This window comes from Protomyctophum parallelum (assembly GCF_964188405.1).
Source record: "Protomyctophum parallelum genome assembly, chromosome: 11".
NCBI classification, from domain to species: domain Eukaryota; kingdom Metazoa; phylum Chordata; class Actinopteri; order Myctophiformes; family Myctophidae; genus Protomyctophum; species Protomyctophum parallelum.
Window position 1 is genome coordinate 11,025,154 of NC_139707.1, and position 11,939 is coordinate 11,037,092.

At 44.8% G+C, this 11,939-nt stretch overlaps 1 protein-coding gene across 2 annotated transcripts in view; it reads left to right on the forward strand.

Annotated features, from left to right (window-relative positions):
* LOC310867348 (uncharacterized protein) overlaps positions 1-1,167 on the forward strand; it is a 61,379-nt gene extending 60,212 nt beyond the window's left edge. For both annotated transcript variants that reach the window (XM_083777321.1, XM_083777322.1), the window contains one exon: positions 652-1,167. In XM_083777321.1, the coding sequence (XP_083633447.1) occupies positions 652-885 (234 nt within the window). In that variant the 3' untranslated portion in view covers positions 886-1,167. The remainder of the gene's footprint in view (positions 1-651) is intronic.
* Positions 1,168-11,939: the final 10,772 nt, after the last annotated feature.

Below are 11,939 nucleotides of genomic sequence, written 5' to 3' on the forward strand. Positions count from 1 at the left end.
ATAGTAAACAGACGCTAACCACGGTCTATCGGTCACTCACTGAATATCGTGACTTTGTGCCAATACTGCTGTGGACATTTTAAATAGGAAAATGTTAAAATAATTCCACCACCTAATCTCCACAGCCCATGATCACTGTTCCCAGCGTTATGGGAATGCATTTTAGTATACCGGTAGTATTCTAATGCACTCTGTGTGCCGCGCTATGAGCTTGTAGATCTGTTATTTTTTAATAATGTATGTCCGAGTGGTCATTGTTTATCCCACTTTGGACGGGAACCCCTGTTGGTGTTTATGTTATGCTTTAGGTATTGAAAAATAGCACATCTACAAGCTCAGAGCGGGCACCAAGTCAAGTGCCACGCTACGATTTGAAAAATCTTTAAAATGTGGCGCAAATCTTTGAATATATATTCTTTCAGATTCTTTCAACTAAAATCTTTGCTTCTGGCGGGGTCCCTGGAACAACATGTTTTCAGATGGGGGTCGGCGGCCAAATACATATAATGTTTGTGGTCTTTGACATGAAATATTGAGCACCACTGACATAGAAACATGAGGTATTTCAGAAAACTGTCATGATTTAGAAGACTTTTTTTTAAATTTCGAAGTCAGGCCTAAATGTAATAATGGTTCTCCTGTATCTTCCAGACCCTGGCCAGCCCCGAGCAGATGGCCCAGTTCCAGACCCAGGTGATGCAGAGCGGCGTCCCCCTCCAGCCCGCCCCCCCGGGGGGACCCCTCCAGTTCCAGACCCAGGTGATGCAGAGCGGGGCGGGCCCCCAGCCCGGCCCTCCAGGGGGACCCCTCCCCCCGCAGCAGCAGCCGGGGGGCGGGGGTCTCCTGCAGCCCGTCGTCTCGCACAGTTCGGGCACCTCTGCGTAGCGTCCCCCTCCTCACACACACACACCCACGCTGCTTCCCCGCCATCCGCAGAGCGAGCGCTCCAACGAACGAACGAAGGGTGGGCTGGATTTGGGTGTGACGGACGGACGGAAGGACAGAATGAAGGACGGACAGGAGAAGGAAGGTCGGACGGACAGTTTGTGAATACCGCTACCTTCGCGGCGGGAGCTTACGAACCCTTCAATGCCTCCTCTTCCTCCTCCTCCTCCGATGGAGAAGCCGAGAATGTCTGAACGCTGTTACGAGACAAAGAGTTTTGCACATTACACACGTGGTGGGGGGGGGGTGTTCTTTTTTTGGGGGGGAGGGGGGTTACTGCTTAAACCCCGCCCTCCTTACATTAGGCATGTGAATAAAAAATTATGCGTAAATACTAGCCAACCTTTAATGCTTATAGATGAAGTGTTTCCGCTGTCCGTCATGTGATGTCATGGCAGTAGGCGGGGCTCAACGAGGTCATGTGACGTCATACCAGTAGGCGGGGCTCAGCGAGGTCATGTGACGTCATGGCAGTAGGCGGGGCTCAACGAGGTCATGTGACGGACAGTAGGCGTGGCTCAGCGAGGTCATGTGACGTCATGGCAGTAGGCGTGGCTCAGCGAGGTCATGTGACGTCATGGCAGTAGGCGTGGCTCAGCGAGGTCATGTGACGTCATGGCAGTAGGCGGGGCTCAGCGAGGTCATGTGACGTCATGGCAGTAGGCGTGGCTCAGCGAGGTCATGTGACGTCATGGCAGTAGGCGGGGCTCAGCGAGGTCATGTGACGTCATGGCAGTAGGCGGGGCTCAACGAGGTCATGTGACGTCATGGCAGTAGGCGGGGCTCAACGAGGTCATGTGACGGGCAGTAGGCGTGGCTCAGCGAGGTCATGTGACGGGCAGTAGGCGTGGCTCAGCGAGGTTTGCGTCACGGCGCTATAATGCAAAGAGACAATCTGAAGGCTGGTGGGCGGAGCTTAATGAAGCAACCTTTTTATTTATTTTTGCCAAACGCCTGCTCTTCCCCCCAACCCCCTCCTCTCCCCCTCCCCCCAAGATGGACGCAGCGACGAGAATGTCTGACGCAGCGACGCCGGCTCATGGCGGACGGACGTTACACCCGAATATTAGAACATTTTAAATAATCACTGTGCCTGTCAATGGATTTCAAGTGATGTCGAGTTTATATGATGATGATGATGACGATGATGAAAGGGGCTGGCGTTGGCGTTAGGCCAAGTACGACATGCACTCCCCCCCCCCCCCCCTAGCTTTCACTGTACACAATGACAGGCGGTTCTCTCTCTCTCCTAGAGAGAATCCCAGAGCCTAGTGTACGCGTTGACGTTTCCCAGGTTGAGAGATTCTTACTTTACCTTGGATGGAGGGGAGCCGGGGAGGGGACTGAAGCCTTTTTGTGGAGGGGGGGGGGGGGCTAACGAATGTGAGCATCTCGGCGAGAGGAGAGAAGATGCCACAAGGCCACCTCTATCTCTCTCTCTCTTCGGGACAAAAAAATAAGCTAAACTTAAAGATTGTGAGCATTTATTCCAGTTCACAGACGGGATTTTAGTCCAAAGAGTCTGGCTTTTATTCAAAGAGAAAAAGATGTCGATATGTTTCTATCAGTATTTAACGTTGAGATTTTTTCCCGCCCTGAACTTAAAGGCTCAACGTCCCTGCTACGGTCGGCATGTCAGATAATTACAAGACGGAATTAGAATAAATAAATAAAAAGGCGGGGTTGAGACATATTGAGCTAAGCTGCAAATCATGTTATTTTTTGTCTTTTAACCCATTAGGACTGAGACCAGATTTGACCAAATGTCTTCTAAATCATGACAGTTTGCTGAAAAACGTGTGTTTCTGTCAGTGATTCTCAAACTATTCCAAGGACCCCAAAAAGTATATGTAATTGGCCGTGGACCCCCCCCCCCTCCCCATGTCAAATTATGATGTTTAAAGGACCTCCCAGGCTGCGCTATATGAGCTTGTAGAACTGCTATCTTTCAATAGCTATAAAGTATAACATACTGCTTAGATCACCAAAAGGGGTTCCCGTCCTGAATGGGTTCATTTTTTGTGCCTCCCCCAAAAGGAGTTAGTTTGATAGTTAGATAGTTTGATAGTTAGTTTGGTGGTATATAGGATAGGATAGGATGATGTATATTTAGTTTAACGGCAGGATAGGATAGGAGGATGTATATTTCTGTACAGTGTGTGTGTGTGTGTGTGTAAAGTTATACGACAGGTTGAATGAACAATGCTTTAGTAAACGAAAAAGACGGGCGGAGCTAGTAATGAGCTCGCTCACTGTACTCCGACGACCTCTTTATAAAAAAAAACGCTGTAATTTGTGGAACTTTTACGACGATTGTTCCTCCAACGTAAAAGATTTTAACTCAGTGGTCCTGGACGTGTGTGTGGGGGGGGGGGGGGACTGCGCAGTGTTGTTTTCGTCGACTAATACTATGACGAAAACGGGCGTCAAACGGCGATTTCGGGAGTTAAAGCGTAGGGGCGTCAGTGAGGACATGCGTGAGGCGGTTTGGGAAAGCGACCTCCAGGACCACCGATTTTAAATGACCGACAAAACAAACCGACAAAGCAACAACTGTCTGTCTGTCCCTCGACATCGCATCATTAGAATGTTCTAAAACGCAGTGGTTTTCAACCATTCTCACATCAAGGTCCCATTATTTATTTATTCGACATTTGAGCCACGGGACCACCATTTGATGACATTTAGCCTCTCAGACCCAAAACGTAGAATAATTTGTTTGTCGTTGGATGAGATTTTGTCCGCATAAAGGAGAGATAACATGCAGACATTGATCGAAATAACAATTATTCTATTTAATTGTGTGGACTTTATAAATTAAGTAATGCAGTTGTAACAATAATGTAACCCTTGAGAGCGTAAAATTAAACCAAATTGACCCGCACATACGGGTTAATTTGGTATGTTTTAAGCTCTCAAGAGTTTATAATAAGGGGTCCATTTGGACCACCCGGTGGTTCCCCCAGACCGCTGGTTGAGAACCACTGCTATAACACCAAACTGTTCACTTGCTTTTTTATTTTATTTTATTGCATCACCCCCCCCCCCCCCTCTTTTATTCTGTAGACAGTGGAGTATAGTACTCTTGTGATCAAATGGTTATAATAAACAACGAATTAAATCACTTTTAGTCATAAAAATGCTTTTCACGCAAAAAAAATAATAGAAAATTGGGTTTCTTTTGGTCAATCCTACCGACGTCTAAGTTGTTTGTATGTATTTATGCTCACGCCTCTTTCTTCTGTGCATGTTTTCTCTGAAGAAAAATAAATAAATACAAAAAAAAAGGAATAGCGGATGAGAAATTGTAAACATTTACATGAACACAATAATTGCACTTGACAGTTAGTTGCACATCACAACTCTCAATAAAACTGTTAATGAATGAATAAGTCGTTGTTTTTTTTCCTTCATTTTGATTTTATTATTGTTTTTATTTAAGGATCAGGGGGTCATCAATGTCAGTGGCAAGACTATAGCACATTATAGATTTAGTTTTTGCATGACATTAAAATTATTATTATTTTGATCATAATCAGACCAGATTACTGAATGCAGAGTCTCCAGGTGTTCATCTAGCCGATCTACGCCGTTGTGAGCTTGTAGATCTATTTGAACTATTCAAAAATGTTTATCAAAATTAGTACAAAAAAGGGGCAGGGTATAACACTTTTTTTTCTCTTTCTAGTTTATCTTCTTTCTAATTATTTGTTCGGCCCCAAAAAAATGTTTATTGTCATGATTTGTCAACTCGGCTGTTGGCTCTGTCCGAGGCTTACGGGTCTTTAAATAAATGCTTTTTGAAACATCTATTCTATGGGGAAAAATGTATGGGAATTTCTCTTCTGGTTCGTTCTGAAAGGGGGAGGGACTAAGACAGTTCTATAGTGGGGTGAAATTAAACCAGTGTTTCTGAATAACACACGACTCTGGCACTGTAAAGACAGGCTGCTGTGAGCCGTGTGAAAATGCACACACTCGCACGCACTGTTGTTTGTCTCCTTTCAGAAAGGACACATTCCTCCGGCGTCACGCCCTCCTGCGTATTGAGCAGACGCTGTGCCCCGTGGGGTGCGTTTATTGTTCCCACCAATCAGCTGAAAGCGAGGGAGATCTGATGACAACAACAACAACAAGAGCACGACTCGACTCGACGCGCTCAGCTCACCGTGGAAGTCCTCTGCAGTGGAGGAGGAAGAACACCAGGCAATACTGTTGATTTGGACAGCATTGTTTGTGGGTAAATGGTGCATTTATATAGCGCCTTTATCCAAGGCGCTTTACATAGATTGTGCATTACATTCACTCACATTCACACACCTTTACATAGATTGTGCATTACATTCACCCATTTACACACACATTCACATTCACCAGTGTTTTTATTAATAATGTTCCACAGTTCAACTACATAATGAACACAATCAATGAATCTTTAAATTGAAATGTTGTGAGTGAAGATATGAAATGCAGTGACGGCTACAGACAGCCCTACAGGCCTCGACTACCGTCCTATAGGCTATAGGCCTCGACTACCGTCCTATAGGCTACAGGCCTCGACTATCGTCCTATAGGCCTCGACTACCGTCCTATAGGCTATAGGCCTCGACTACCGTCCTATAGGCCTCGACTACCGTCCTATAGGCTATAGGCCTTGACTACCGTCCTATAGGCTAGGCCTCGACTACCGTCCTATAGGCTATAGGCCTCGACTACAGTCCTATAGGCTAGGCCTCGACTAGCCTCGGTACCAGGCTTTCATTTTTGTTGGTGCAAAAATTGAAAGCCTGGAGGAACGCATTGGCCGCTCTGGTCTAAAAGTTGGAGTCAACCCTTCCGGGTGGGCGTCGCTCCAAATGATGTGACATAGTGCTGCACTAGGGGGGAGAGGAGGGGCCGGGGGTGACGGACAGATCGATGAGATCCAATCAGGGCGTGCGCAAATCTCAGCCGCGACCCGCCCCTCTAGACCAGAAACCTAACACGTTAGCTCAGGCTAGGCCTCGACTACCGTCCTATAGGCCTCGACTACCGTCCTATAGGCTATAGGCCTCGACTACCGTCCTATAGGCTATAGGCCTCGACTAACGTCCGTGAAAATCACCTGTGAAATAAATCACAGCAAAGCTGCCTGACTGGGCAATTAGCACGGAATGGAGGTCGTCTGTGTGTGTGTGTGTGTGTGTGTGTGTGTGTGTGTGTGTGTGTGTGCGCGAGCGTGCGTGCGTGTTTATAGGTCAGGGTGAATGACTGCAGTGAAAGAGTACGCTTGTTTCGGCATCGTTTATAAATGAGTTCCGAGCGGGAGGGGAAGGAGAGAGCCCAGCCTAGCCCGCGGGCAGGGTACTGAGGGCAGGGCGGTTGTTTGTTTGATCTGAAAGAAAGTGGTAGTTTGTGCGGCCGAGATGTTCAGAATTCAAACGTCTCACTTTGTTCTCAAAGCCTCCTCTCCATAAACACATCCAACTCTTCTCCCTCCGCAAATCTATAAGATTGGAGAAATAGACATCATGAGAAATGGTTCTTTCATGGTTCGACCTGGAACGCATCTGTGTCATTAACCTAACCACATTGTTAAACTTTAGCTAAAAAACCTGTGCAAATCTTTGAATATTATATTCTTCTTCTACCCGGGAGTAATGTGGGTTGGCGCCCCAGCCTGTGTCTTCCGTGAGGAGGAAGCCCAACTAACCCACGGTGAGGCCTTTAGGAGGGCCATTCAAGCCTGCAGCACCACCGTTGCTCAGGTGGTGGTGGAACCATTGCGGCACAAGAATCCACCACTCCTGAATGAAGTGCCTGCATGGTGCTGGGAGGCTGGTGCAACGCACAGGTCCTGGGCCTGGTGAGAGCAGGAGTCTGGTGAGAGCAAGTGGTATTTGTGTGTGTGTGAGTGAGTGAGTGAGTGAGTGAGTGAGTGATTGAGTGAGTGATTGAGTGAGTGCGTGCGTACATGAGAGTGCAAGAAGTGAAAGGGCGAGCTTACATATGAGTGTTGGAACCACCTGAATCCACTGCTCACGTTTTTTTTACTTGTTTTGCTTAAAGCGTTTAAGCCTTGTTTACCCAGTGCGGTCTCACACTGCGGTCAGCCATGAACACAGCCTGGCCTCTCTGCCTCGGCACGGCATGCCCGCACTGCCCTGCCCTGCCCTGCAGCCCTGCCCAGACGGACGGACGGACGCAACTATTTTAGAATAATTATGGCCGGAAGGTGAGGGGAGAGGAGTGAAGGTAAACATGCCGTCTGTTGAATCTAGGTCAAATACTCTGTGCTTTCTTCTGCCTCTCCCACATTAAATAGAAGGTGAAACGGGACCACTCAGACCCCCCTCTCCGGGGGGGGGGGGGGCTGCCTGGCTTAGAGCGGAACAATGGGCTCATGAGATATAGGGTTGCCTTCAATGGTGTGTGATAGGCCAATCTATGTTGTGCAGTGTGTGTGTGTGCTTTGTGCTCTGTGTGTGCGTGTGCATGTGCCGTACTGCATGTGTGTTAGATCTGTGTGGTTGTGCGCATGCACATGCGGTGTGTGTGCGTGCGTGAGTGAGTGTGCGGTGCAGAGAGGAATGCTCTCTCTTTGAAGTTAAAACCTTAGAAGTGGATCATGTGCGCGCTGCACGTGGAGGTGTGCGCACGTGGACACACCTCTTTTCATAATGGTCCCCTACAGCGGACATAAACAGTGTGTGTGTGTGTGTGTGTGTGTGTGTGTGTGCGTGCTCTGGTGCATGTGGCCTATTTAGTAGGCCTCAGACTAGGGTTTTTTTTCATGATCCTGAATCCACCGCAAGCCAGGGACGTGCACACATAGACATCAAAGGGGGCTTCAGCCCCTGCCCTTTTACCTCTGTAAAACAACTGCCAGTTCAGACCACGAAATAGTTATTTAGTTTTTAGTTCTTGTATAAAATATGTAATCCATTCAATAGTCTACTTAACATTGTCCAGTAAAATCTACAAGATGTGTCCAGTGAAATCTCCAGTAAAATGCAGGTACTGGTCATATCTTGTAGATTTTACTGGACAGGTTAGGGTCAGGGTTAGGGTAACCCTAAAATGTTAAATGGTGCATTTATATAGCGCCTTCATACAAGGAGCTTTAAGCATTGCATTCACCCATTCATACACACATTCATACACCTTTATGTAGATTGTGCATTACATTCACTCATTCACACACCTTCACATATATTGTGGATTACATTCACCACATTCACACACACACATTCATCAAACTTGTGGTTACCATTCAGCCACTCTACCCCTGAGCCCCTATGTTAAGTAGACTATTGAATGGATTACGTCTTGTTTAATAAAAGTAATTTTTTAACAATTAATTTCATTGCTTTTTTAAAATAAATGGGGTGACATTTTTATATCAGTATACTATTTTTGAGTGGCAAGGAACAGCAATGTCTGTGTTCACCTATGTGGCCATGATCACCAGTATATGACTATCAGTACCAGTAGGGGCGCTGTTGTGCCAGAAACAGAGAGATAGTATTAGTGCTGCACTGTTGCCTGCTAATGAGAGAGAGAGAGAGAGAGAGAGAGAGAGAGAGAGAGAGAGAGAGAGAGAGAGAGAGAGAGAGGAGAGGGGGGGGGGGGGGGGGGGGGGGGAATGCACCACTCAGTTCACACGGGTGTGATTTTTCTATATAACTTGTGATTACAAACTGAAAATACTCATAAACATAAATGTTTGTCTTGTCCTGTGGATCCAATGGCTGGCTTGCACTGCCCACAAAGCTATCATGTTGTGGCTGCATTTACTTAGTTTTAAATTATGCACTGATATAATTTTGTTTTATAGAAAAGCTGTAGACCTTTATTGCCCTTGTTTATGTTTTCTGTTTTTGTATTCTGTATATGTGTGTCTCTGGACGGGGGGAGGGGTACAGGGGAGAAGGGGGGGAGAAAAATGAACTGTTATGACTGTATCGCCTGTCTACCTGTATTTGACCTGTAATAAGGAATAAAAACAAGGTAAACACAGAAAAGCTCTAGGCCTACACCCATGAAGGTTATATGTTCCAATTTGAGGAATAACACAATAGGCCTAGGCCTACATTGTTGTTGTTTTTTTTATACCTGATGCCATTTGGTGGTGTTCATAGCTGGTTGGGAACCACTGTTCTGTGGTGATCCATTATAGGTGTGTGTGTGTGTGTGTGTGTGTGTGTGTGTGTGTGTGTGTGTGTGTGTGTGTGTGTGTGTGTGTGTGTGTGTGTGTGTGTGTGTGTGTGTGTGTGTGTGTTCTCTGATTAGGGCCTACTAAGTCTAATACGTATAGTCATTTTTAGGTTTACAGTGACACCTAGTGGTTAAAGTGTTTCATGAGTTATCATCCCAAATCAATGTTTAGGCTACAGGTATTAGCGCAAAAAAAAAAAATCTTTAACTCTCAAGAGTTAAAGATCTATAATAATTCGGGTCCATTTGGCTACCAACTCTCCATCATTTTAGCTGCATGCCATGCCATGGGGACCACCTGGAACCCGAGTCCTCAGTCCTCAAGGACCACACGGACCACCGGTTGGAAACCCACTGGGTTAATTAATCGCAGCTGTGAGTTCTGAACAGGTGGGGGTATAATTGTCCAGGTCACCAGAGTTGGTGTAACCTTCCTGCAGAGAGAGAGAGAGAGAGAGAGAGAGTTTAACAAACACAGTGTGAAGAATTAAAGTGGTTTAACGTGAATAATAATAATAATAATAGTTATAAATAATAATAATTATAATGTCCAAGAACAACAACAACAGCAACAACAAGGTCAAGGATCAGGAGGTTGATCTGAGTGGCATCAAACAGAGCACAGGAGTCTGGCTGGTGAAGGTTAGTGTAAAGTTTCTGACATTTTTAAGACTTTAGGGTCGGCACGATAGAATGAGCTGACCCAGGGGGTCCCGAGAGGGGCTAGGTTAGTGTGTGTGTGTGTGTGTGTGCATGTGTGTGTGTGTGTAATCTGGCTGGAGGTTAATGTGTGACTATGCAATGAATTAATGTTCATGTTTATTTATTAATGTGACTTTTTTTGATACAGTCATGTCACAACATGTAGCCTAAATATGAAAAAATGCTTAAACATGTTGCTAGGTATAATGTTTATGTTAAAGACCACAGAATACATGAACTATGAAATAAACACTAGGTGTAATGTCAGAGACCACAGAAGACATGTAAATATGAAATAAATGCTTAAACATGTAGCTAGGTGTAATGTTAGAGACCACAGAAGACATGTAAATATGAAATAAATGCTTAAACATGTAGCTAGGTGTAATGTTAGAGACCACAGAAGACATGTAAACATGAAATAAATGCTTAAACATGTAGCTAGGTGTAATGTTAGAGACCACAGAAGTGAACCTTTCAAGCCTGTTTTCTCAACTCGCTGTTTCTCTGCAAGACATTACTCTATAAGCCATATCTCCAAAACTGGTGGGTCAAACTGAACAACCAATATGTCAATTTGAAGCTATGATTCCCTGCTTCATAGGACATGAAAAAAACGAGAAGTTCAATGACAAATTAGCCCCGGTCAGAAACGGTCAATCACAATCACAGCAGTAGTTTGTAGATGTGTTGCTTACAGTTTGTTAGTGCTAGTTTTCACCACCTGTCCACAGGAGACTTTTCTAAAAACACGGTAACACTTTGGTTTAAAACACCCAATTAAGGGAAAACAAAAAAATGCATATTATACTACTAATAAATAATAAATAAAAATTATACCCAATTACGTTAACTTTCAAAACAAAATAAAAGTAATTTAACATAATCACTCAGGAAACCAGTCGGACACTATACATGTGAGCACTACCAACAGTCATTAAGGCGCGAATCCCTTGACTCCTTCAAAACCACTCTCAAAGGGCACCTATGGACGGCTGCAATTCAAAACTGTCCCCTGTTAAATCTGAATCCCCCACCCACCCCTTTCCCCCCTCAATGTATATGTTTCTTTTCCCTTTTTACCTCCTATGATGATTTCCTGTTTTGACTATATAGTTGTGTATATTCGTACGCTGTGAAAGAATACATATGTTCAAAAAATGTGCACATGTTTTCACGATTTTACCTCCTATGATGATTTTTCCTGTTTTGACTATATAGTTGTGTATATTCGTACGCTGTGAAAGAATACATATGTTAAAAAAATGTGCACATGTTTTCACGATTTTTCAAGGTGACACAGATCTAAATGGGTCAATGTGATGCATTAGGTCCAGACCAGCGGTACACTGTGACAGGAGATGGTCCAGCGTTAGCCGCAATTTGCAACTCTAGATATTTTTACAATGGGATGAATCTAGAGTTGCAATACCCTCCATTGACTCTCCCTTTTTGCGTTTGCGATCTGCTTGTATTAAATTATGTTAAACTCACCAACATTGCAGCTGTAGTCCAAGCTTGAATTATCCTCTTTCAATCTGCCAAGCTTTTGTTTCTTAAAATACACCGTAGACATGTTATGAGATACTTTCTTTCAAGAAATTCTGTTCAAAGTGTTGGAGTTTGGAAGCACTCGTTTTTGTTAACGGGTCGCAGGAACAATGAATCGGAACTTCCTTTTCCCTCAAATCGGAAGAATAACAATAAAAGCTTTTTATTGAGAAAAATCGGACATGAAGTGTCGTAGCGATAGCATCCGCTCCCGACCGGATCATGACATAAACCCGAAAAGGAATGCTGCCCAGGCTAGTCCAGACCAGCGGTACACTGTGACAGGAGATGCAGTGACCCGTGATGTATTTTCATTTTGTTTTCCTTCGTCAGGTTCCTAAGTATCTCTCCCAGCAATGGAGCAAATCTGCAGAGAGAGAAGTGGGCAAGATGAACATCGGAAAGTAAGCATTCTGTTGACTCTTTAGTATTTAACATAAAGTATTCATTCTGTTGACTCTAGACCCACAGTACACTCCATATAGTATTTAACATAAAGTACTCATTCTGTTGACTCTAGAACCACAGTACACTCCATATAGTAT